This window comes from Dendrobates tinctorius, unplaced genomic scaffold (assembly GCF_039654945.1).
Source record: "Dendrobates tinctorius isolate UK_male_01 unplaced genomic scaffold, ASM3965494v1 ptg000075l, whole genome shotgun sequence".
In the NCBI taxonomy this organism is placed as follows: Eukaryota; Metazoa; Chordata; class Amphibia; order Anura; family Dendrobatidae; genus Dendrobates; species Dendrobates tinctorius.
In genome coordinates this window covers 54,162,936-54,190,821 of record NW_027361743.1, presented here as the reverse complement: position 1 = coordinate 54,190,821, position 27,886 = coordinate 54,162,936, and the positions used below count along the sequence as shown (strand labels likewise).

The 27,886-nt window shown below is 44.3% G+C and overlaps 1 protein-coding gene across 2 annotated transcripts in view; it reads left to right on the top strand.

The window, feature by feature from the left end:
- Positions 1–27,886, top strand: part of LOC141096565 (phosphatidylinositol 3,4,5-trisphosphate 3-phosphatase TPTE2-like) — a 92,037-nt gene that overhangs the window by 38,932 nt on the left and 25,219 nt on the right. For both annotated transcript variants that reach the window (XM_073583284.1, XM_073583285.1), the window contains exons 3-8: positions 4,722–4,796; positions 7,052–7,099; positions 9,557–9,718; positions 16,343–16,462; positions 22,064–22,163; positions 27,495–27,558. In XM_073583284.1, coding sequence (XP_073439385.1) covers positions 4,722–4,796; positions 7,052–7,099; positions 9,557–9,718; positions 16,343–16,462; positions 22,064–22,163; positions 27,495–27,558 — 569 coding nt within the window. The remainder of the gene's footprint in view (positions 1–4,721; positions 4,797–7,051; positions 7,100–9,556; positions 9,719–16,342; positions 16,463–22,063; positions 22,164–27,494; positions 27,559–27,886) is intronic.

Genomic DNA, 27,886 nt, shown 5'->3' with positions numbered 1-27,886 from the left:
GGAGGGGTACGAGAGTGTTAGTGGGGAGGCCACAGAGCAGGAGGTTGCAGTAGTCGAGGCGGGAGATGATGAGGGCATGGACTAGGGTTTTTGCAGATTCTTGGTTGAGGAATGTACGGATCCGTGAAATATTTTTGAGTTGAAGTCGGCAGGAAGCGGAAAGGGCTTGGATATGTGGTTTGAAGGAGAGATCAGTGTCAAGGATAACACCGAGGCAGCGAGCTTGTGGGACTGGAGAGAGTGGGCAGCCGTTTACTTTAATGGATAGGTCTGTTGGGGGGGTCACGTGAGATGGGCGAAAGATGATTAATTCTGTTTTGTCCATATTAAGTTTTAGAAATCTAGCGGAGAAGAAGAATGAAATAGCAGACAGACATTGTAGACCCATTCATGTAAATTGGTTTGTGCACTTGTCAGTGTGTTTCCATGGACTGTGTGTCCATGGGCAAAACACGCTAACATGTCCGTCTTTTAACAACAGCACGGGCCGCAAAACATCCCGCACACATTTACACTGATGATATCCGTGTGTCATCAGTGTGACACGTACTGACGCCTGGGAAGCAGCGGTATTGTTCGCTCTGTTCCTCAGCGCTGGCTGCTGAAGACCGTTCGCTTCATTCTCCCCTTCTCTGCCGGCAATCAGCGAGTGCAGGGGAGAATGTTGAGAGTTGTATTCAGCTAATAACAGCGAGAGCAGTTGGAAGTATTCATCAGCTGCCGCCTGTGCTATAAATAAATAAAACGTTGTGGGTTCGCCTGTATTTCTGATAACCAGCCAGGCAAAACTGACTGCTCCGGTCTGCCACCCTCAACTGTCAGTTTCAGCAAGGCTGGTTATCAACAATAGAGTGGACACTGCGTTGTTTTTTTAAATTCATTATTTATAGTGGGGACTCCTCTCACAATGAAATTGCTGCTCCAGTTTCAAACATTTGATGGCTATTATACAGGGGTAAGTATTGTTCAAGTCTTCACCTTTATTTTCCTTTTTAGGTTTTTTTGATAAGCAATCTCACATGGGGTTGGGTATTATTCAGTCCCTCCCGTTGCGGTATTCTTAGTGATTAATTTCTCTGGCTGATTAGGCGTAGGGGGTAAATATTATTCAATATTTCCCCACATGAGGCCTATCAACAGTAACCGGACATTAAGTTGTTAATGTCAATTGTGTTTTAGCCTTGCTGGCCTCAGACCGATCTATGGCATATGTCACCAATATGGACTAACTGTTCTAAAATATTAAACAGCTGCCTCCCTGACATGTTTCGCCATTGCTGGCTTCTTCAGGGAAATGAAGCTGCAAAAGGTTATCAGTACCACACGCACGGGTGCCAGGGATCCAGCGGTACAGTAAGCGCTGGGTGCTGAAGATGGCTCTCATCATTCTCCCCTGCTCTGCCGGCGATCAGCATGAGCAGGGGAGAATGATGAGCATTATATTCAAGTGAGAAAAAAGACAGTAGGTGGCGGCTGATGGGACTATTACTCCCATCAACATACACCTGCTGCCGCTAATAACTGTGAGAGCAGGCGGCAACTGATGGGAGTATTCATCAGCTGGTGCCTGCGATATAAACAAATAAAAAATCCGGTGTGGGTTCCCCTGCATTATTGATAACCAGCCAGGCAAAACTCACAGCTGGGGGCTTCTACCCTCAGCTGTCTGAGTTAGCAAGGTTGTTTATTAAGAATAGAGGGGTCCCCACGCTGTTTTTTTTAATTATGTAAATAATTTAAATTAAAAAAACGGTGTGGGGTTTTGACCCCCCCTAGCCTAAAAATAGCAGCCCGCAGCTGCCCAGAAAAGGCACATCTATTAGATGCGCCAATTCTGGCACTTTGCCCAACTCTTCCCACTTGCCCTGTAGTGGTAACAAGTGGGGTAATATTTGTGGGGTTGATGTCACCTTTGTATTGTCAGGTGACTTTAAGCCCACGGGTTAGTAATGGAGAGGCGTCTATAAGAATAAAGTCTTTTATTTGAAATAAAACAAAACACACTTTTCCACACAGTTATACTCAACTAGCGCCTAATTCCACTAAATCCCTTGTCTCTTGTAATAAATCAAAAATAAAAGAACAACCATATCCCTCACCTATCCGTTGTTCTGTGCCGCGCCGTTATGCATGTTGGGGGGATAAATGGTTTTCAATCTGAACGGTGCCAAGATGCAATGCCATGTGGGGCCATTATGCTGTGTGGAGCACTATGTGGTGCCCATTATACATTATGGCTCACTATGTGTGGCCATTATACTGTATGGAGTACTATTTAGGGCCATTATGCTGTATGGAGTACTATTTAGGGCCATTATGCTGTATGGAGCACTTTTTGTGGCCATTATACTGTATGAAGCATTTTTTATGGCCATTATACTGCATGGAAAGCAATGCGGGGCCCCGTTATACTGTATGTAGAACTATGTGGGGCCCTTTATACTGTATGCAGCACTTTTTGTGGCCACTTTACTTTATAGTGGGCTGTGGGGGGATTACAGTTGGAGAATCATACTGTGATGGGGTTTGGGGGAGGGTGGTACAGTAGGGTCATTATACCGTGCGTGTGGAGGTTACTGTGGAGAATTTCACTGTTTGGGTATCATACTGTGCTTTGGGCACGTTAGTTTGCATCATACTTTATTATCTGTATTATTCAATTTTTTTTTTATCCTTTGTTATTACATACAGTATTTAAACTAGGCCATTGGGCCATATGTTCTTTACTGCTCTTACGTAACATGCTATATTAATCTAATATTTTATTCTACGATCTATTAATTAAAATTCTAGACATTTTTGTTTTGGCTCTCTGTGAATTTGAGTTTGACATCTCTGTATAACTGTATTACAAGAGAGAAACTACAAAGTAGCAAACATATATCAATACTTCACCAATCCACATGATGCCTACACCAGTATCCATTAATCTATATGGAAATGCCTCATAGAATTACTTATACTTTCAATCATACCATAAAATAGCAGACATGTGCCATATTAATACTTATCAGTCCACATGATGCCTTTAGGGGTATTCATAAATCTGTACTACTATTCCCCTTTGAGATATACGCTCATTGGGAGGCCATATCATAAGAGAAGCACCCTTAGTGTGCATGTCTTGTTGATAAACAAAATAATTGTGGAGACACAGGGATTAGCGGATGATCTAGTCCGCAAGCATAAGACCGCATGTCCACGGATCATCCGACTGAACTCTCACTCTCTCTTTACCGTGGACATAATACTACTCACACAACACTGGGTAAGGGTAAAAAAGTGTGGCAATACATTATTGAACCACAAAACAGGCAAATACACAGAACAGTTCTAGCAAAATACCCAAGATGATGCAGGTTTACAGAGTCTCACCCTTCTGATGACTTGCTGGATTAAAACCAGCTACAGCTCCCATGGCCGACTACCCCACCTGTGCGATGCACAGAGACGAGGTAACGAAAAGATTAGGAAGCTGGCAGTCCATTGAGATACAAGGTCAGGTGATCGGAGGGTCACAACCTGGCTTCTCCATGGAGCCAGGTGATTGGTGGGTCCCAATCCTGGCTTTCAAAAATGTATTCATGGGACCCAGGTGACCAGTGGGTCCAAATCCTGACTTTCCCAAATGTATTCATGGGTTCAGTGATGATCAATGGAGCAGATTTTATTCTTTCAGTCATGGTCCCCTAAGCTGGCATCCTATAGAACAGTATTCCCCAACTCCAGTTCTCAAGAGCCCCTAAAAATTCATGCTTTCAGGATTTCCTTAGTATGGCTCAGGTGATAATTGCAGTACCTGCACAGGCAATAATTCTATCACCTGGGCAATACTAATGAAATCTTGAAAACATGACCTGTTGGTGGCCCTTGAGGACGGGAGTTGGGGAACACTGCTGTAGAATGTCAAATCTATGTCCGTCGTGATGGAGTCATGATGGTCTGGCAGCTGTCTTGTAGAGTGTACCCAGCTGTGGTTTTGTAAAAAGGCTATGGATCTTTGTATCTCTGGATCTTTCAATGTCTTGCTAAAAAGGTATATCCCCTTTTTACAGTTCACAACTGTTGTCCTTCAAGCCATCATCCACAGGTCAAGAGTAGAGATAAGTGAATTTCTTCAGATTTTGACCCTGAATCTGATTTTGACATATTGGGGCCATATTCTAACCCTATTCGTGCGGAATGTATGTTTTATGATCGGTTCCAAACATATTCAGTTATTTCTACTCCCATTGACTCTAATGACATTCGGCTGTGTTTGATGAATATTGCAAAAACAATATTCGATTCCGATCGTATTCAGAACCGAATCCAAACAAATTCGCTCATCTCTAGTCAAGAGGAGGATGTGATGAGGTTAACTTGCATTGTTTAAGCATGTAATCAATTTGCATAGTGGTTAATCTTCTGTTTTACAAGTCAACAAGCCAAAAGAGTCCCACACAATGGTCAATCAACATATTATCAAACATCCATTGTTCAATGAACCTGCATCCCTGTCTTGCAAAGATAGCAGACAATAAGTTGTAGGAGCTGATATAAGAGGCAAACAACAGACATTGAAAACATAACCAAAATCAACGTTTAAGTCTCATATGACAATAGTACAGTATATGATTGCTAACCAACTGAAAATAAACTTCTAAATAATTAAGGTTAGATTCTTTATTGTCACAGTAATTATTCATTATAATACAATTTCTGCCCTTTATGTAAAATAGGTGTAAAAAAACAGAAGAGAAGGTGCAGATTGATGATGGAAAGAATGAAACAGAGGAGCCGGCCACATGTAGCAGGTAGGTGTTGACTGACTGTAAAGAGCCTTTGACTACACATCAATATACATCATATATTATATATTTGCATGTATTATAAGAGTTCCTGTGTAACACAAGCCTGATAAATTATATATGTGACCAGCTGAATGTGACAGATATCCATTTCAGAGCATCCTAGGTAAAGGCATTAGTATTATTAGTTATATAGACGGCAGCATGCAGGAAATGTGACAAAAAGACACATCCGGCCTTATTTATTAGGCCTTTATAACAGTAAAACTGTCCTTGTAGCCAGTGGCAACCAATCACAGAGCAGCTTTCATTTTTCCAGAGGAGTCTATAAAATGAAAGATGCGTTCTTATAGGTTGCTTTTGGCAATAAGTGCAACCCAAAAATAGTGTATAACTTACGTCAGGTTGGGTTCAGACAGCCTTATTTCATGGTTCTTATACAGACCACAATGCCCGGAAAATGTGATGTTAAAAGTAACGGCAATGTTTTATTACTTTATGTTATATACAGCTCTGGCAAAAAATTAAGAGACCACTGCACAGTTTCATAAAAATCAGCTTCTCTACATGTCTGACAGCCATTCCTTTCCAGTGTCAGTTGAATTCCAACCAGAGTACACCTCATTCTACTTAATGTGCTTCTGATTAGGTGATCACCTGAACCAAATCTTAACGAAGGAAAATATAAAAACCCTACTGTAGTGTTCACAATCCTCTTGCAATAGGACAAGCTGGATGACAAAACAAGTGCTAGTAATATCCCAAAACTAATAGGAATGAAAAAATAACTTAACCATGCCAAAGGAGTTGAAAAGAAAAGTCTTGTGTAAGGAAAAGAGGGGCTCAATTCTGGCTTTACTAGCAGAGGGATACAGTGAGCATCATGTTGCCTCCATCCTTAAAATTTCTAATAGGGCGCTCTATTACAACAAGGTCAAGCAGCAGACATTGAGGACAAGAAAGCTACAGACCAACAGAGGGCGAAAACGACTCTCCACTGACCGGGATGATCGTCATGTTATTCAAATGTCACTCAGTAACCGCAGGATGACATCAAGTGACCTACAAAAGGAATGGCAACTGGCAGCTGGGGTGAAGTGCACGGCAAGAACAGTTTGTAACAGGCTCCTAGAGGCAGGGCTCAAGTCATGTAAAGCTAGAAAAAAGCCTTTCATCAATGAGAAGCAAAGGAGAGCCAGGCTGAAGTTTGCCAAAGACCATAAGGATTGGACCATAGTGGACTAAAGTAAGGTAATCTTCTCTGATGAGTATACTTTTCAGCTTTGCCCAACACCTGGTCGTCTAATGGTTAGACCGAGACCTGGAAAGGCATACAAGCCACAGTGTCTTGCACCCACTGTGAAATTTGGTGGATGATCGGTGATAATCTGGGGAGGCTGCAGCAAGGCTGGAATTGGGCAGGTTAATCTTTGTGAAGGACGTATGAATCAAGCCACATACAAGGTTATCCTGGAAAAACAGTTGATTCCTTCTGTTCAGGCAATGTTCCCCAACTCTGAGGACTGTTTTTCCAGCAGGACAATGCGCCATACCACACAGCTAGGCCAATCAATGTGTGGATGAAGGACCATCACATCAAATCACTGTCATGGCCAGCCCAATCTCCAGACCTGTACCCCATTGAAAACTTCTGGAATGTAATCAAGAGGAAGATGGATACTCACAAGCCATCAAACAAAGAACTGTTTAAATTTGTGTACCAGGAGTGGCATAAGGTAACCCAAAAGCAGTGTGAAAGACTGGTGGAAAGCATGCCAAGACGCATGAAAACTGTGATTAAAAATCATGGTTATTCCTCAAAATATTGATTTCTGAACCCTTCCTGAGTTAAAACATTATTATTGTTGTTTCTAAATGATTATGAACTTCTTTTCTTAGCATTATTTGAAGTCTGCAAGCACTCCATTTTCTGTCATTTTGACCATTTCTCATTTTCTGAAAATAAATAGAAAATTTAGTGCTTGGAAATTTGAAGACATGTTGTCAGTAGTTTACAGAATAAAAGAGCAATTTACATTTTACTCAAAAATATACCTATAAAGAGGAAAATCAGACAAACTGAACATTTTGCAGTGGTCTCTTAATTTTTGCCAGAGCTGTATATGTCGGTGTAGCCTGTTGTGGACATAGCTACTACATTGTTACATGTATATCATGTGGAACATAGAGAAGTATTTGTCTTATATTTATGTTTTTTTATTTATTTTTTTTATTTCATTTTTCTCTGTTTTGATTTTTAGCAAGCTGAAGAAATTGATAGCTCCTATTGTCACGTCATTTGGATTCAGGTAACTGGTTTTCTTTATTAGCTGAAAGTCGCGTAAAAGGAATTCAACATAATAATGAATGAAATAAATTATGCTTCCATGGTGGAGATCTTGGCAATCCATTTTTAGTTCAGGGCTATACCGACTATACGCTGATCAGTGATGAGACCTTCCGCAAGATTCTGTTTTTCACTAATTAACCCAAAGGCCTCATTCAGACGTCCGTGATTTTTTTCATGCTTAGAAACACGGACTGTTGTTCATCAGTGTTTTGGATTCAAAATGACAACTTATCCCGCAAAAAAAAAACACAAAAAAAAAACAAACGCTCGTGTAGCAAAAAATAATAAAAAAAAAAGTTATAAATTTGGAAGAAGAAACGGAAAAGCAAAAATATGGCGCTATCTGACTTGTGATGTAACGACAAGATAATAGTTCAGTTACACATTTCACAAAAACAATAATATTCGCACATGTGAGTTCAATGCGGACAAATACAGAGATGGAGTCTGTCCTTATTTCTGGTTCAGCTTCAACCGCACTAGACAACATTTTGCCAGCGAGGGAAATATTTTAGTTTACAAAACAGAAAACAGATGAAACGTATTCTTAGGTGGAGTAGAGATTTCCATGACAGCGACGAAGAACAACATCTAAAGTGCAATGAAGTTTCCAGTATTGATGTTTATATTGTTATGACTTGAATATAAAATTAATTTCTATGACTATTTCAGTTTTGTAGTTTGGACAGATATCAGGGTAGTTACTCTGAGTACTATGTATGTCAGCTAGAAAAGCATCCCAGGCCACCAACCTACCCCCATACACATGAGACATAAAGGGGTATTCCCATCTCCAAGATCCTATCCCTATATGTAGTAGGTGTAATAATAATAATAATAATAATAATATTAGAAAATACCTCTAATTATACTGTAAATGTAGAGTAGATCTTCAGATTTGCTATGTCTTTTACAACATGTGCAGGCATTGCAGTGGCTTAGGTATCCATAGTTATTATGACCACTCATAAAGTGACAATTAGCTCTTAGTGGTCATAACCATGGATACCTAAGGTCCTGCAATGTCCTACAAGGGGAAAACGGCATAGCAAATCTGAAGAACTATACAACATATCTAATTGGAGGTATTTGCTAATATTATTATTATTACATCGAGTACTTACTGGGATAGGATGTTAGACATGAGAATACCCCTTTAAGTCGGTTGAACCCGCGGATATCAGTGGGTTCGGCCGATGGTCTGTGTATGGGGGCGCCAGATGACTGATGATTGGGAGAGATGTCAATCTCGCATGTTTGATTTTTGACTGTCAACCTCATTGTTCTTCCTGACTCCTGAGATAAGATGTCAGCCGACATGTTGGCAGTGCATGGGCATGTTGGCAGAGATGGCTGAAGAACGTTCTGCCAGCAGCCATCTAATGTGTGCAGCCAACCTAAAGCCCCCCCATACATTTTCTGTCATGTAAAATAAATGAGATGGTCCTCACGCTCCCTGGGTGCAGTGCCGGCACTCCACTTTTGCTCTGTTCTCTTGGCTTCTGCAGTAACGTCATGTCAACACAGATCATCACCGTTGCAGCCGATCACTGAGCTCAGCAGCTCGTACTGTATACATTGAAAAAGCAGCATAAACAAGCATTTGGCAGACAACTACTGAAAGTGTGTAGCATCTTATAGGGGTTGCTCAAGACTTGGGGTCCCGTTTCACATAGCGACGTACCAGCGCTCCCAACAACGATACGACCTGGTAAGGATCACTGGTGCGTCGTTACATGGTCACTAGTAAGTTGCCAAACGTCAAACACAGCGATGCATGCTGCCCAGCGGGACGCCGCCGATGAAAAAATGGCCCAGGACATTCGAGCACGATCAGCGATATCCAGCGGGGGGGTCCGGTCGCCGCTATGTGTCACATGTAGCGAGATAGCAGGCGAGATCGCTGTTGCGTCACAAAATCGGTGACACATCAGCGATCTCGCTGTGTAAGACGGGGCTTGTAGAAATTGCTGACCTAGCTGTAGGATATCAGATTGGAGTGGGTCCAATACTTGACACCACCATCCATCAGCTGCCCAAACTCATTAGTTACTTATCTGCAGAATATATTGACAGGTACAGCTCCATTTGATGAGATTTACCTAGATTCTGGTGATTTCTGGCGATAATACACATAAGATAAAACAAATATTGGTAAAATAATCATGATCTGCCAATGATCTGCAGATAAATAGCTCATGAATCCACTCCTGTGCGATTTCACCTACATTATTGGGCCACCAGTCATCAGATAAGAGACCCCTAAACTCCTCTCCTGCTGTTGTTTTCTGTGGCTCTCTCACAGAATAAATTGATCATTTGGGTTGTACTCGAAGCATGAACCATTTACAAATATCTATTGATCGGACTTGATGACATCACCAGTGCTTAACAAGATATCTTGGTTTTATTTCAGGGTATTCGGGGTTCTCCTCATCTTCGTGGATTTTGTGTTTGTAATCGTGGATCTCTCTGTTACGGACAAAAGCAAAGAGACAGCGACCATCATATCCAGCATTTCCTTATCTATTTCCCTCTTCTTCCTGGTGGATGTTCTGCTGCACATTTTTGTGGAAGGGTACGTGACAAATACCTGTACATTTTTGGTATATGGTAAAACTGATATTGTAAAGAACACCTGCTGGGTTTCATCAGATTAATGTCAGGAGCCCCGCACTGCACTTGCTCACTGAGCCAGTGCGGGTGTTCTGAGTACAAAATCAGTGCTCAAAGATACCTGTGGAGCAGGGCAGCAGCAGTGGCGTGGCCTAAGCTCCACAGATCTAGGAGCTGCAGGGAAACTCCTAGAAAGGTAACTACAGGACAATGTTACCAAGGGGCATAGACAGAAACCAGATGAAGCCAAGCTCAAAGCACAAGATAGCAATACAGTACCAAAGGGTTAGACAGAATGGATAGTCAGGACGTAGGAATAGATCAGAAAACCAGAACGAGCAATAGACGGAACAATAGGGACAAACTGCAACGGAGTAACAATAGCCAAGCCAGGAGGTAAGAACCGGAGAAGACAATAGTACCAAAGCGAGAGACGGAGTACAGAGTGAGGGAACAGGCCGGGTCATACACGGGAAGCAAACAAGCAACGCAGAGTACACGCCCACCAGGGGTCAGACACACCAGAACAACAGTATAGCTGACAGAGAACCCTGGTAAAGAGTGAGAGTAAATAACCCTCCCAGATGCAGAAAGAGGCCACAAACACTTAACCCTGTGAGTGCAAGGCAAGAACCCTGTTCAAACCATGACAGTACCCCCCTCTTAACAGGGGGCCACTGGACCCCCAGGCTTGTCTGGGTACCTGGCGTGGAAAGTCCGCACCAGACGATCGTCATGCACCGAACTGGCCGGAACCCATGACCGATCCTCCAGAGAGTACCCCTTCCAGTGTATCAGATACTGGAGTCTCCAGCGCACCCACCGGGGGTCAACAATGCGCCCTACTTCATACTCCAGCTGCCCCTCTGCCAGCATTGGCGGAGCATTTGATGAGGGATCCTGTCACCGTCTCCACAGGCTTTAACAGGGACCTGTGGAAGACATCAGAAATTTTAAAGGAGGTGGGCAGCTGCAGTCGGTAGGCTACTGGGTTAACAACCTCCACAACTTTGTATGGGCCAATAAACTTGGAGCCCAGCTTTATAGATGGTATCTTAAGCTTGATATTCCGGGTGAATAGCCACACCTTCTCCCCTACTGCAAATGCTGGACCTGGGCCCCTCCTCCTGTCAGCAAACCGCTTATAGTTTTCCTGGGCCTTGGAAATATTCCTCTGAACCTCCCTCCAAAGAATTCTAAGACGTTGTGTCGCACCCTCAGCTCCAGGACAACCTGAATCCATGCGGGAAAACTCTCCAAAATGTGGGTTAAACCCATAGTTGATCTGAAAGGGAGACTTCCCAGTAGATTGACTCACACGACTGTTGAATGCAAACTCTGCCATGGGCAATACCTCACACCAGTCCTCTTGCCTGGAAGAGGCCAAGCATCTCAGAATCTGCTCCAGCGATTGGTTCGTGCGCTCCGTCTGTCCATTAGACTCTGGGTGGTAAGCAGAGGAGAAGGACAACGAAATCCCCAGCTTTTTGCAAAAAGCCCTCCAGAACCTAGCTACAAACTGTACCCCTCTGTCTGACACCACATTCATAGGCACTCCATGCAACCTAATTATATGCTGCATAAATAAGCGGGCCAGGGTTTCAGCAGATGGTAATGCGGGGAGAGGTACAAAGTGGGCTTGTTTTGAAAACCTATCCACCACCACCCATATCACCGAGTTGCCCCTGGAAGGAGGAAGATTTGTGATAAAATCCATGGACAAATGTGTCCATGGTCTATCCGGAATTGGCAAAGGCACCAATTCCCCGGCTGGCCGGACCTGAGAACTTTTAGAATGAGCGCACACCCCACATGCAGTCACAAACTTTTTAATATCTGTTACCATAGAGGGCCACCAGAAATCCCTCGCAATTGCCCACCGGATAGCTGCAATCCCAGGATGAGCAATCAACATAGAATCGTGAAATTCCTGCATAAGTCCGAGACGGAAATGTTCCGGTACAAACAATTTACCCGGGGGTTTACCACCAGGAGCCCGAGCCTGGGCCTCCAAAATCCCTCTCTGTAACTCAGATGAGATTTCGGCCACCACTACTCCTGGCTGAAGAATGGAGGAGGGAGGTTCTGGAGGGGACACCGAATCAAAGCTTCGGGATAAGGCATCAGCCTTGATGTTTTTAGATCCCGGACGGAATGTGATGGTAAACTGAAATCGAGAAAAAAAAAGCGCCCACCGAGCCTGTCTGGGGGTCAATCTCTTGGCAGACTCGATATAGGCCAAATTTTTGTGATCAGTGATGACTGTAATGGGATGAACAGCCCCCTCCAGGAAATGCCTCCATTCTTCAAAAGCCAACTTTATCGCCAACAACTCTCTATTGCCGACATCGTAATTTCTCTCGGCAGAGGAAAATTTTTTACAGAAGAAGGCGCAAGGCCTCAGATTAGTAAGGGTAGGAGGGCCCTGAGACAAAACTGCCCCCACCCCTACTTCCGAGGCGTCAACCTCCACGACAAAAGGTCTTGACGGGTCGGGTTGTACCAATACAGGGGCTGAAGAAAAGCACTTTTTTAATGTCATGAAAAAATTTTTGGCAGCTACAGACCAATTTTTTACATCAGCTCCCTTAAGAGTGAGGTCCGTTAGAGGTTTTACCACCTGCGAGAAGCCCTTAATAAATTTCCTATAAAAGTTGGCAAAGCCCAAAAATCGCTGCAACCCTTTCAAGTCATGAGGCTGCACCCACTCCGTAACAGCCTGGACCTTCTTAGGATCCATGCGGAACCCCTCCCCTGACACAATCAACCCCAGAAAGGATACTTCTTGCATGAAAAATTAGCATTTTTCCAACTTGGCATACAAATGATTCTCCCTCAGTCTCATGAGAACCATCCGCAAATGGTGCAAGTGAGATTGACTGTCCACCGAGTACACCAGAATGTCATCCAAATAGATAACCACAAAACAACCAATTACATCAAAGAAAATTACATTAATAAAATTCTGAAAAACAGCAGGAGCGTTGGTGACACCAAAGGGCATAACCAAGTTTTCGAACAGCCCTTCAGTCGTTAGGAATGCTGTTTCCCATTCGTCCCCTTCCCGGACTCTTATAAGGTTATATGCCCAACGTAAATCCAGTTTAGAGAACCACTTGGCCCCGGTGAGTTGGTTACATAGATCAGAAATTAGGGGGAGAGGGTATGTATTTTTCACAGTAATTTTGCTTAATTCCCGAATGTCGAGGCACGGCCGCAAACCACCATCTTTTTTCTTAACAAAAAAGAAGCCCGCTGCCACAGGTGAAACAGAAGGCCTAATATGCCCTTTGCGGAGACTCTCGGTAATGTACTCCTTCATGGCTAGACGTTCGGGCCCGGACAAATTGAACAGGCGAGCCTTGGGTAACTTGGCTCCAGGGACTAGATTAATGGCACAATCAAAGGGTCTATGTGGTGGTAGCGTTTCAGCCTCACTTTCAGAAAATACGTCTTCAAAATCTTTCAGGTACTCCGGAATACCTTCCAGATTGACAGACGACACTGACACAGATTTTACTGGGGTGACAAGAGTTGTCAAGTTACAACATAGACCGTTAGCCATACAACCCCACTGAATGATCTCCCCCGTGACCCAGTCAATAGTAGGATTGTGACGTTGAAGCCAAGGCATACCCAGTACCAGTCCAGCCGGCAGATTATTTAGAACAAAACACCTTAATTTTTCCACGTGAGTGGAACCCACTTTCAGAGAAAAGGTATCAGTCATGAAACAAATTCCCTCCTGGGTGATAGGAGAAGAATCAATTGCCACGATTTTAACAGGATCTTTTAACCTGACTGTCCCTATCTTATGAAAAGTCACAACTATGGCATCGATCAGATTAATAGAATAATCCACAGTCAACAAAGGCGGTAGTCACAACCAGATCGCCTGCAAGTTCTAGTTCCACCGGAAGCAGAATTTTAGTAAGTGAGGAAAAGGGTACCTGGCAGTCTGGGCAACCTCCTCGATTGTTACCCAGACTCAGTTGTTTTCCCGACGGCTTCACTGAAGAAGGGCAAGAAGGACAGTTCCTTCTCCAATGTCCAGCGGATCCACAGTAAAAGCACAATTGGTTGTTTCTACGGTGTCTCCTCTCTTTTTCCTCCAGTGACGTGGCACCAACCTCCATGGGCTCAGAACTAGATGCAGAGTCTCTCAGATTGGAGAATAAAGGGGTCTCCTGCAGCATGACCCCTCTTGCCCGCAGCCTACGGTCCATGCGGACAGCCTGGATCATAGCATCCTCCAAAGAATCCGGTGGAGGATGAAGGGCTAGGGCATCTTTCAAACGTTAGGACAGGCCTCTACAGAACAAACCCCGGAGGGCAGCATCATCCCAGGAGACTTCCGCTGCCCAGCGTCTGAACTCAGAGCAGAACCATTCAGCAGAGTGCCTCTCCTGTGCACACTCATCACCATATCCTCTGCCAGACGCACTCTATCAGGCTCATCATAAATGTGCCCCAGAGCCTCAAAGAACAAATTCACAGACATACGTTCAGGAGCAGAGGAAGAGAGAGAGAGAAAGCCCATGCCTGGGGAGCCCCCCAAAGTAGGGAAATGATGACCCCCCCACCCTCTGGAACTTATCCCCGGAGGAGCGGGGCCTCAGAGAAAAAAAAAAGCTTGCATCCTTCTCTGAAAGACCTGAACTCCTTTTTATCCCCTGAGAAAAGGTCTGGCAATTTGACCGGAGATTCGGGGAATGCCAATGACACATCTCTATCGCCCCTGCAGCGACAGCCCCCTGCACAGTATCCACCAACTGTTGCTGGGTATGGGTCATCGTGCGCTGTTCCACATTAAGTTTGTGGAACATTTGGGTCAAGTGCTTGACCTGATCAGCCAAAGCTTGTATGGGATCCATGAGGATAACACTTTTTTTTTTTTTTCTTCAGAGGAAAAAAAAAAAAAATGAAATGGTCAGCTATAATGTCAGGAGCCCCACACTGCACTTTCTCACTGAGCCAGTGCGGGTGTCCTGAGTACAAAAACAGTGCTCAAAGATACCTGTGGTGCGGGGCAGCAGCAGTGACGATGCGTGCTTCAGAGTATCAGGACCTGAAGCACATGACTGCTGGGGGCGTAGCCTAAGCTCCACAGATCTAGGAGCTGCAGGGAATCTCATAGAAAGGTAACTACAGGACAATGTTACCAAGGGGCATAGACAGAGACAGAAACCAGATGAAGCCAGGGTCAAAGCACAAGATAGCAATACAGTACCAAAGGGTTAGACAGAATGGATAGTCAGGACGTAGCAATAGATTAGAAAACCAGAACGAGCAATAGACGGAACAATAGGGACAAACTGCAACGGAGTAACAATAGCCAAGCCAGGAGGTCAGAACCGGAGAAGACAATAGTACCAAAGCGAGAGACGGAGTACAGAGTGAGGGAACAGGCCGGGTCACACACGGGAAGCAAACAAGCAACGCAGAATACATGCACACCAGGGGTCAGACACACCAGAACAACAGTATAGCTGACAGAGAACCCTGGTAAAGAGTGAGTATAAATACCCCTCCCAGATGCAGAAAGAGGCCACGAACACTTAACCCTGTGAGTGCAGGGCAAGAACCCTGTTCAAACCATGACAATTATTGAAAAAACGCATATTACAACTTGATGGTAAATATGGTAGTACGTACAGCTGAACATTCAGCCAAAGTACATACATCTCCATACAGATGTGCTCAAAAGTTTACATACCTCAGCAGAATTTTTGCTTTCTTGGCCTTTTTTTCATAGAATATGAATGATGACACCAAAACTTTTTCTCCACTAATGGTTAGTGGTTGGGTGAAGCCATTTATTGTCAAACTACTGTGTTTTCTCTTTTTTAAATCATATTGACAACCCAAAACATCCAAATGACCCTGATCAAAAGTTTGCATACCCCATTTCTTAATATCGTGTATTGCCCACTCTAACATCAATGACTGCTTGAAGTCGTTTGTGGTAGTTGTGGATGAGGTTCTTTATTTTCTCAGATGGTAAAGCTGCCCACTCTTCTTGGCCAAAAGTCTCCAGTTCCTGTAAATTCCTGGGCTGTCTAGTATGAACTGTGCGCTTGAGATCTCCCCAGAGTGGATCAATGATTCTGCTGGGGTATGTAAACTTTTGAGCACAACTGTACATGCAGAGGTCTATTGAGTGTCAGCAGTGGTCACAAGAATGCTAAATGTAATGCAGAACAAGTAGGAACCACTGCAGTGGCTGCTATAGAGCAATAGGGGATTGAATAGGTAAGCAATTGTTATTTATTGTTAGCACATTTCTAGCCAGTTTTGTGAAAATCTTCAACCAAGCCTTTAAATATTATAAAGAACGAGATGAAGGAAGACAGTGGTGGTAATCATTAGGAAAGTGTAAAAGGTCCCTATGAATTATTTAGATGGTGACCCGCAGTGGCTTTTTCCATTTCCTCGTATTTCTCCATTGTTCCTGGCTCTAATCACGCATCAGTCTCATTGTCCGTCTCTCTTCTCTCTCCACCTCTTCGTCTTATGAACAGGTCACGTGCTGATGTGATTTACTCCATTAACACTTATTTTCCGTGTTCCAATATTTGTCTTCCAGCTTCCAGAAGTACTTTAGTGCTAAGCTGAACATCTTTGATGCTGCAATCGTTGTGGTCACTCTCATAGTGACGCTGATCTACGCGTTCACAGATTTCAGCGGAGCTACGAATATTCCAAGGTATAACGTTATTTTCTGAGGCATCTGGTTTTACAAGGTACAAAGTGCAGCTATAAAGATTTAACGCTGTTATTTTGCAGCTATACAACTATCACAGATTAGTATTGTGCGGACAGTGTATTCTGTTGTGACTGTTTCGCAGCTAGCGCATGTGCTAGAAGGGCTATCTGCATTGGTTGGGCTGATCTGGACTGGCAAATTCATGAACTGATTACAGTAGTCCAAATTTTTCCATTGTAAGTGAGAAACGGACAGAAGAACTGAAAGTCGCAAGCAGGCCCGGATTGGCAATATAACCAACCGGGCATTTTCCCGCTGGGCCGCGGGTGGCCGCTTGCCAGCTGCTGCGGCCACTGTTGCTCCTGCCGCCGGCCCTCTGCGGGCATGGCGGTGATAGTTTCAAGTTCCTCCCGCACTGCAGGGAGATAAGCCGCCACGCCCCCCCCCACGCACCCCATCCTGGCCTTAGCATGAGATGAGACCCCCCCCCAGCGTCGCACTCGCTTGCCTGCTCGCTCTGTTCCCAGGACCTGTGATGAGGTCACATGAGGGGAGGAGTCAGGGGTCACATGATCAGGAGCCTTTGTCTAGACCCCCGATCATGTCACCCCTGACTCCGCCCCTCCTGTGACCTCATCACAGGTCCTGTGCGCTCAGCCTTGCCTCTACCGTCTGCAAGACTCTGCTTTGCTGTTGTCATGGTGCTGGTTGAGGTAAGTATGTGTGGGGTCAGGATTTACAGTGTGGATGTAGCAGAGCTGTGTGTGTATGAGGTGTACGGAGCGGAGCCGTGTGTGTACGAGGTGTACGGAGCGGAGCCGTGTGTGTACGAGGTGTACGGAGTGGAGCCGTGTGTGTACGAGGTGTACGGAGCGGAGCCATGTGTACGAGGTGTACGGAGCGGAGCCGTGTGTACGAGGTGTACGGAGCAGAGCCGTGTGTGTACGAGGTGTACGGAGCGGAGCCATGTGTACGAGGTGTACGGAGCGGAGCCGTGTGTACGAGGTGTACGGAGCGGAGCCGTGTGTACGAGGTGTACGGAGCGGAGCCGTGTGTGTACGAGGTGTATGGAGCAGAGCCGTGTGTGTACGAGGTGTACGGAGCGGAGCCATGTGTACGAGGTGTACGGAGCGGAGCCGTGTGTACGAGGTGTACGGAGCGGAGCCGTGTGTGCGAGGTGTACGGAGCGGAGCCGTGTGTGTACGAGGTGTACGGAGCGGAGCCGTGTGTGTACGAGGTGTACGGAGCGGAGCTGTGTGTGTACGAGGTGTACGGAGCGGAGCCGTGTGTGTACGAGGTGTACGGAGCGGAGCCGTGTGTGTACGAGGTGTACGGAGCAGAGCCGTGTGTGTACGAGGTGTACGGAGCGGAGCCGTGTGTGTACGAGGTGTACGGAGCAGAGCCGTGTGTGTACGAGGTGTACGGAGCAGAGCCGTGTGTGTACGAGGTGTACGGAGCAGAGCCGTGTGTGTACGAGGTGTACGGAGCAGAGCCATGTGTGTACGAGGTGTACGGAGCAGAGCCGTGTGTGTACGAGGTGTACGGAGCAGAGCCGTGTGTGTACGAGGTGTACGGAGCGGAGCCGTGTGTGTACGAGGTGTACGGAGCGGAGCCGTGTGTATGAGGTGTACGGAGCGGAGCCGTGTGTACGAGGTGTACGGAACGGAGCCTTGTGTGTACGAGGTGTACGGAGCGGAGCCGTGTGTGTACGAGGTGTACGGAGCGGAGCCGTGTGTACGGGGTGTACGGAGCGGAGCCGTGTGTGTACGAGGTGTACGGAGCGGAGCCGTGTGTACGAGGTGTACGGAACGGAGCCGTGTGTGTACGAGGTGTACGGAGCGGAGCCGTGTGTGTACGAGGTGTACGGAGCGGAGCCGTGTGTGTACGAGGTGTACGGAGCGGAGCCGTGTGTACGAGGTGTACGGAGCGGAGCCGTGTGTACGAGGTGTACGGAGCGGAGCCGTGTGTACGAGGTGTACGGAACGGAGCTGTGGGTGTACGAGGTGTACGGAGCGGAGCAGTGTGTACGAGGTGTACGGAGCGGAGCCGTGCGTGTACGAGGTGTACGGAGAGGAGCCGCGCGTGTACGAGGTGTACGGAGAGGAGCCGCGCGTGTACGAGGTGTACGGAGCGGAGCCGTGTGTACGAGGTGTACGGAGCGGAGCCGCGTGTGTATGGGGTATACGGAGCGGAGCCGTGTGTGTACGGAGTGGAGCCATATGTGTACGGGATGTACGGAGCGGAGCCAAGTGTGTACAAAGCATACAAAGCGGGCTTTTCCCACGGACACAGGAGTACACGGCGGAGCCCCAAGGAGTGATGTGCTGGAAGCTGACCGGAAATGAGATAATTTCTTGAGGAGATTGTGACGGAACTAGGAATGCTTCAGATCCATCACCGTGTCCTCCTCCGACAGCGCAGACAGCAGGATCGCCTTGGAATCGGGGATGCCGGCCATGTGAGCGGATCATGATAGGTCCTGCACCGGGAGGCTCAGGTGGGCACTACAATGGGAGCCGGGCTGCTATAGTATCTTTGTAGAATCTTTCTTTATTTCTTTCTCTCTTTTTCTTTCTTTCTCTGTTCTTTCATTCTCTGTTCTGTCTTTCCCTCATTTTCTTTCTCTCTCTGTTCTTTCTTTCTCTCTCTGTTCTTTCTTCCCCTCTTTCTTTCTTTTTCTTTCCTCTCTTTCTCTCTGTTCTTTCTTTATTTTCTTTACTTCTTTCTTTCTCTCTGTTCTTTCTCTGTCTCTCTCTGTTCTTTCTTTGTCTCTCACTGTTCTTTCTTTCTTTCCCCTTTCTTTCTCGTTCTCTCTGTTTTCTTTTTTCTCTCTCTCTCTCTCTGTTTTCTCTCTTCCTTAGTGCCAGTCAGTGTGCCCATAATGCCAGCCACTGTGCCCTCAGTACCAGTCAGTGTGATCAGCAGTGCTAAATGGGTGCGATTAGGTGTGGACATGGGTGTGACTAGTTGTGAAATGGGTGTGGCTGGGCGTGGCCAAAATTTGCAGCGGCGCGCTGTGCGCGCCACAGTCTTTGTCCATCTTTCCCTTCTTCAAAAGTTGGGAGGTATGATAGGGGCAGCTATGACCAGGGGGTCTGGTTGCCCAATGGATAGCAGTTCTGCCAGGAATTCTGTAATCATGCATACAAAAGGGGACAGAGCTTTGGGAGGAGTACTGCAACTAAAAGCAATAAATAGGACTGAGCTGAAATACTGGGCACAGCTGTGACTACGTTATATAGTCGTGTTAATCTCTCACTTCTTGTAACCTACAAGTGTACAAAGATATTATATAGTCACCATGTGACTAGTGGGCCTGTGTAACTTCAAATGCCAGGGCTGAATTTTAGTCCCAGTCCGGCCCTGGTCGCAAGCTAAGGTTTGATAACTGATAGCCATATGCCATAGCTCAGGATCCATTTTATGTACCACAGTGAATAGCCGCTAACAAGCAATGGCTCTTGCTTGGTCGTACTTGAGCCTTCCATTTATTGCATGAAATTCTTAATTTCTGGAAGTGATGACTCTCCACATAGAAGGGTAGTCTGCGCAAAGACAATCTTATTTTAAGCTCTCAGATTATCCCTGACTCCTGATAACTGTATAAATAGATGTTCCCAATGTCTTATCGTATTTTTCAGTCTTTTCACTTTTCTGCGGTCCATATACTGTATAGCTTGTACAATCTGTGTCCTAAATGAGAGCTGTACTTTCAAGAAACTCTGCATACATCAATAGTGTACGGTAATATAACCAACTTTGCAATATATCTTATTAGAGAAATGTTTATCCACTTATGAGACACTTCCCCTTCTCCCTTTGTCGTGGCCATCAACTCTAAAAACAGCTCAACTCAGAGTCTTTTATCTTGCTCCAGAGCTGGATTCACATTTACACAGCTCAGTACTGCTGTTCAATTTCCTCCATGCTGCTGCTGACTCTGTCTGCTAAGGAAGGAATAGCTGTAATCCCTCTTTGGGTGCTGTGATTTATGTGGGAGAAATAATAGTGAGGCTCTACCCACCAGCTTAGAGTCAACTGTAAATTAGAGATAAAGCTCTAGAGGATAAAGCTTGTCAAAATGAAGGATTCAAATCATATAATAGCCACAAATAGTGTCTTTCCTCATGTACACACACACAGCACAGCTTATTCTAAAATTCCTTTAAAGTGGGTACTCGCTCTGGGCTTACACTGCACATTTAAAGTGGATCTGCCAACTCTACTCTCATGCCTATTTCAGCAAATTTTTGTATTCTTCTTGGAATATCTTTTCTTAGTATCTAATGAATGTCATCAGTAGTAGTTAAATGTGGTTAAATTAATACGTTTTTCAATTTATCCATATATGTCAAGTTTAAGCGGTGTTCCAACCTTCAGCTAAAAGCTTCAGTCCCGGGAAAGTTTGTCTCTGACACAGTAGTGATTCCTATGTTGGCACATGAGCAGTGCTGTGTATGAAGGGGACTGAGAGCATAGCTGAACACTGCGACACTATTCCGACATGAAGTTTAATTGGACGACCCCATTGAACGTAGACATTTTTTTTTCCCAGTTTAACTGACTATTTGCATTTTATAGGTGCATCATTACATTGGAACATTTTTTTATTTGTACTTTATCACGTTCGGTTATATGATAGTAGAACCTTTGTTGATACGTGATACAAGTCTACGGTGACATAATTTCTATGTCTCGGATGGCAGCAAACATTTTACTAAACATAAAAAACATTGTGCCTTGGTCACTGCACCGCTCGTTGTCATCACAAGAAAGTTGACCATTCCAAATTCTGGAGTTCTTTTTCTTGTACTAATATCATTGGAAGACCAATATTCTTGAAACTTGAAAATTTTAACTAAATTCAACTTGCTTTATAGCAATATAGGTTTGAATAAACCCCCAGATACCACAAAGGATATTAAGAAACAAGTTTTCCAAGTTTGTAGTCAATAGAGTTAAGCAAAAAGATTCACAGGACCCAGGTCTAATGGTCACATTTGTGGATGCTGGAGTAGAGCCTGCGAACCTCCTTCTAGGTGTGGCATGCATGCGCTTTGCCACAATGCCACTATCCACAAGAGGCGCCAGGATGTTGTGTTTAACTGGGGGTTCGCAGGGTTCTAGTATGGCAGCCCCAGGTCAAAGGCCCTGTGACTCTTTTTGCTCAAATCTAGTGAGCAACGTTGGTATTCTGAATAGGGAGAGAGGAAAAAAACTGCTCTGGCAGGAATTTATCTTCCATTAAGACAAAAACATTGGGTATTTCAAAATCCCACATTTCAGTCCTCCTTTCCTCTGAAATTTGGTGTGGGGAAAATGCCAGGACAGAGCAATACACATTTGATGGGCTGCCTAAACACCAAAATTCAGCCAAGTAATAAGCATGGCCGCATTAAGGAAAATTTGCTTAATCTTACTTTCAAATATTAGAACATCGCACCTTTGTTCTTTTAATCAGTGGATAAAGGAAGAACGACTGCTGGTTTGTTTCTGCAAGGTGCTTACATTAATATGTAGAGTCATTGATATCACCATACAAAATACATGCAAATATGCCCCTATTATTCATTCTAATGTTTTGCTTTTTTTCTCCTCTAGACTGGTAAACTTTTTCCGAGCCTTGAGAATAATTATCTTGGTCAGAATATTCCGTCTGGCTTCTCAGAAAAAACAGCTTGAAAAGGTGACTCGTAGAATGGTGAGTAACATGTTACTTGGTTTCACAGTAATTCCATTTTATTGGATCACTATGATGTAGTCTGTACCTGTCACCTGTTCTTGGGTCAAATGATCTATTCATATAAAAGTTACACAGAAACTTAAACTCATCACTTTGGCAGCACTGGTGCCAGATTACTGTCTGTGCTGCGAATAGTCAGTATTCACCCAAGGAGTCATGTGCCAAAAGATATTGTGGTGTAACTGATTCAATTCCTGAAATACCTGTTGTATATTATGTGCAGGATCAACTACGGTATTTTTTTCCAAAATGCTCTATTTGGGTGCTAAGTAGTGAAGAGCGAATCCGTGGATGTTCAGGTTCGCCCGGTTCAGCCGGACTTTTTAAAAAGTTTGGTTCGGGACCTGAACTTGACCCCGGACACTGAACCCCATATAAGTTAATGAGGACCCGAACATCAGTGCTGTAAGAGTACACATGGGTAACGGAGAAACAGGGTTCCATTCCAGATAGGCAGCCAGATGAACGTGTACCACATCCAAGGAAGGCAGCAGTCAAGCAGTTGATGTTGCAAGATAGAATAGCCATCTATGACAATTTAGAGGCTTTGTAAATGGAATGAGTAATTAAATCCTTTAAGTAGCATTAGGCCTGGCCACAAAGGTAGAGTAAAATTATATTTTAGGCACACTACTCGTACAGACACGGCTGCAGAGTACACAGAGGCTTTGGGGAACAGTACCCCCACACAAACAAATTCCATCCACAGAGTATGTTTCCACATTTCACCCACAGAAGCTCATAACAAATTTCACTCACAGAAGCTGATAAGTGATGACAAATTTCACGCACAGATCCTACTTTCACATTTCCCTGAGAAAGCTGATTAAAAATTTAACACGCAGAAAATGGGGCACAGTACCCCCACAGGCAGGATTACAGAGTACATACAGCGTCTTAAAGGCATAGTTCTCCTATAGAAATGTGTTAAAGATTACACACAGCGGCTTTTGTCACAGTACTATCAGAGACATGGTTGCATAAGAGTACAAAAATATGTTTAGATGCATATTACTTCCACCAACACAGTTGAAGATTATTAAAACTTTTGCTTACGCACTGTACTACCACAGATATGGGTGTAGAGTTCAGATAGAGAGTGTTTTTTTTTTAAACTGCGCACACGCAACTCTGTCCCTCAATACAGCTGCATCCTGTTCCTACGCTAAGCAGAGCAGAAATAGAAAATAATCATACTGGACCAGGAGGAAGAGGAGGAGGTGGACGTAACGGTATAGGTGTAAGAGGCAGGGCAGCATGGTGGCTCAGTGGTTAGCACTGCAGGTTTATAGCGCTGAGGTCCTATGTTCATATCCATCCAAGGACAACATTGTTTGCTTGGGTTTCCTCCCACACTCACAAGACATACTGATAGGGAAATTAGGTTGTGAGCCCCAATGGGGACAGTGATGATAATGTCTGTAAAGTGCTGTGGAACTAATGGCGCTATTTAACTGAGTAAAACAGACAGACAAACAGCAGCAGGGTGAGAATGCCGAACGTGCACACATATTGCCTGCACACACTTTTTCAGAAAGGGGGTGCAGAGTACACAATTCAGCCTAATCATAGGACAGTACTTCCACAGGTGAGGGTGTTGCAGAGTATACACAGCAGCTTAAAGGACAGTACTCCCATAGATATTGGTGCAGAGTATTCACAGTGGCTTCAAGGACAGTACTCTTACAGGCGGGGGTTGCAGAGTATGCACAAGCGGTTTAAAGGACAATACTATCACAGATATGGGTGCAGAGTACCCACAGGGGCTTCAAGGACAGTTCTCCTACAGGCAGGGGTACAGAGTACACACAAGCGGCTTAAAGGACAGTACTCTCACAGGAGAGCAGGGTAAAGAGTACACACACAGCGGCTAAAAGGACAATACTCCCACAGATATGGGTGCAGAGTACTCACAGGGGCTTAAAGGACAGTACTCTCACAGGCGAGCGGTATGCAGAGTACACACAGCGGCTCTTAGCACAGTAGTAGCACAGTACTACCAAAGGTATGGGTTGCAGAGTACACAGCTTTTTTTTGCAGAGTGCACAGTCACTATCTGCCCCTCATTCCAGCTGCATCCCATCCCTACGCTAATGAGAGCTGCTCCTGCCAATCACAGCCATGCCAATACTTGTCATGGCTGTGATGGCCCCGGAAGCGCCAACGAGCTTTATTAGACTAGTGAACCCAAATAGGAAACTGGACATACAGTAAAAAGTCCGTGTTTGGAGTTCAGTAATGGGCACTAGATGTTCGGTACGTACCGCGAACCTTTCCGTTCGGGTTCTCTCATCCATAGTAATAAGACTATGTTCTCATGATGATTAGTTGGTGAGTTTTTGATACTGGTGATTTTCTGCTTCATTTCTGCACTTATTAAGTAAGGGTTACTAGTGTTCTTTTACCTGCAGGTTTTCCACATCTAATGCAAGTCCATGGGAAAAGATCTGCACATACAGTGGGGAAAAAAAGTATTTAGTCAGCCACCAATTGTGCAAGTTCTCCAACTTAGATGAGAGAGTCCTGTAATTGACATCATAGGTAGACCACAACTATTAGAGTCAATATGAGAAAACAAATCCAGAAAATCACCTTGTCTGATTTGGCAAGATTTATTTTTCAAATTATGGCAGAAAATAAGTATTTGGTCATTAACAAAAGTTTATCTCAATATTTTGTTATATATCTTTTGTTGGCAATGACAGAGGTCAAACATTTTCTGTAAGTCTTCACTAGGTTTGTATACACTCGTGGTGGTATGTTGGCCCATTCCTCCATCCAGATCTCCTCTAGAGCAGTGATGTTTTGGGCCTGTCGCTGGGCAACACAAATTTTCAAATCCCTCCAAAGGTTTCCAATGGGGTTGAGATCTGGAGACTGGCTAGGCCACTTCAGGACCTTCATATGCTTCTTACAAAGCCACTCTTTCGTTGCCTTGTCAGTGTGCTTGAGATCATTATCATGCTGAAAGACCCATCCACATTTCATCTTCAATGCTCTTGCTGATGGAAGGAGGTTTGCACTCAAAATCTCATGATACATGGCCCTATTAATTCTTTCACGTACACGGATCAGTCGTCCTGGTTCCTTTGCAAAGAAACAGCCCCAAAGCATGATGTTGCCACCCCCATGCTTCACAGTAGGTATGGTGTTCTTTGGCTGCAACTCAGCATTCTGTCTCCTCCAAACACGACGAGTTTTGTTTCTACCAAACAGTTCTACTTTGGTTTCATCAGAACATATGGCAGTCTCCCAATACTCTTCTGGATAATCCAAATGCTCTCTAGCAAACTTAAGACACGCCCGGACATGTACTGCAGGATCTGAGTCCCTGGCGGTGTAGTGTGTTACTGATGGTAGCCTTTGTTACGATGGTCTCAGTTCTATGCAGGACATTCACTAGGTCCCCCCGCATGGTACTGGGACTTTTGCTCACCGTTCTTGTGATCATTTTGACCCCACAGGGTGAGCTCTTGCATGGAGCCCCAGATCGAGGGAGATTATCAGTGGTCTGGTATGTCTTCCATTTTCTTATTATTGCTCCCACAATTGATTTCGTCACACCAAGCTGCTTGCCTATTGCAGATTCAGTCTTCCCAGCCTGGTGCAGGGCAACAATTTTGTTTCTGGTGTCCCTCGACAGCTCTTTGGTCTTCATCATAGTGGAGTTTGTTTGGAGTGTGACTGTTTGAGGTTGTGGACAGGTGTCTTTTATACGGATAACAAGTTCAAACTGGTGCCATTACTACAAATAATGAGTGGAGGAAAGAGGAGCCTCTTAAAGAAGAAGTTACAGGTCTGTGAGAGCCAGAAATCTTGCATGTTTTTAGATGACAAATACTTATTTTCCACTATAATTTGAAAACTAAATCTTGCCAATTCAGACAAGGTGATTTTCTGGATTTGTTTTCTCATTTTGACTCTCATAGTTGTGATCTACCTATGATGTCAATTACAGGCCTCCCTCATCTCTTTAAGTGGGAGAACTTGCACAATTCGTGACTGACTAAATACTTTTTTCCCCACTGTAAAACTCACATAAAGAGGAATTGACATGTCTTTTATTTGAAACTTTCACCGCAGGTCAGTTAACGCTGAGTCGATAGGAAGCACAGGGGGCTGGATCTGTAAAGGCTGCGTTTTTGACACATTAAAAATATGTAGCATCAAAACGCTCCGAAAACTCCAAATGGGCACACAGTCTAAAAAGGTCTTATAATTTTAAGGAGAACCAATTGCTGCTCCTGACATGTTTGTATTATTAATTGTATTCCCCATAAAATACCAATTCTGGATAATTTTTTATTATACGTCTGTGTTGGGCTGCTACTCTGTTACTTCTCTTAGAAATCTATTAATAAATTGGGAAGTGACTTTTACCATCCAGGATTGTCTGCTCACTGTGACCCTGTCCGATCAGTGGTAACGTCACATTTTCTTGGGAAGAACTGCAGCATCCAGCTGTTCATTTATTCATTTCTAGGAGAAAAAATAGAGGAACTTTAGAAAATAGTGGTATGAGAAAAGATGCTCCAGAATTGCTATTTTTGTGGGGAACAATAAATATTTTCTTAAGGTGAACCTGTCACCTCCAAAAACGGTATTTACCTACAGATTTATTGGTAATATGCAGGTAAAGTAGCATTTAAATCATGTCTGGCTTCTCTCCTGGCGCAGCAGCTACATAGAGAAAATGAAGTTTTATTCTCCCTGCAGCCACTCGCTTCCAGTCATTGGGGCAGCGCAGGGAGCGGTTTCAGTCACCGCTCACTACACAGTAATGATGTAGTCGCTCCCTAACACATTGATAGACAGTCTGCTCTGCATTGTATCTGTGCTACCTTTATATGTAGAGTCTCTGTGCAGTGTATGCCGTTTGTCAGGGGGCAGGGGGAGTGATCACAACGCGCTCACTGTATATTCTGTTTCAGCTCCCTGCACCACCCCGATGAATAGAAGTGAGCGGCTGCAGGGAGAATGAAACTTAATTTTGTCCCTGTAGCTGCTACTCGAGTAAGGTAACCAGACATGATTTAAAGGATATTTTCCTGCAGAATACTGCTATATCTGGAGGTAAATGCCATTTTTGGAGCTGAGAAGTTCACTTTAAATAGACATCTCAGGAGACAGTCAATATTGGACACTCTGTATAATAATATACTGCCAGTGCCAAGGTGGGCAGTTACCGTATCCTCCTAACCCTACAATGAGATCAGACTTCAAGATAAAGCCTTAGATAGGATGGAAAGTCATATATTATTTTAAAAAATAAAATTTGTTCTTTTGCAGGTCTCTGAAAACAAAAGAAGATATCAGAAAGATGGATTTGACCTGGACCTCACTTATATCACTGGTGCGTGTCACAGCTTGTAGACCATAGAGTATTAGAAATATGCGTAAGCATAAAAGATGTAATATTAATTATAAGTCCAAGCAATTACATCAACCACCTAATAAGATAATCCATACTTCTACATCCTGTAATCATTCTGGTAGATGGTCAGCCATGATGCTTCCTTCAGAACTCAAAAAAACACAGCTAAACCCTCACCTATTAAATATATCTATTATTTAAAATGTCTTTAAAGAGAAAAAAAAAATGATTTACCAAAATGCATAATAACATATTAGATATCTTAAATGGTTAATGTAATAACACACTGTTACCAAATATGGCAATG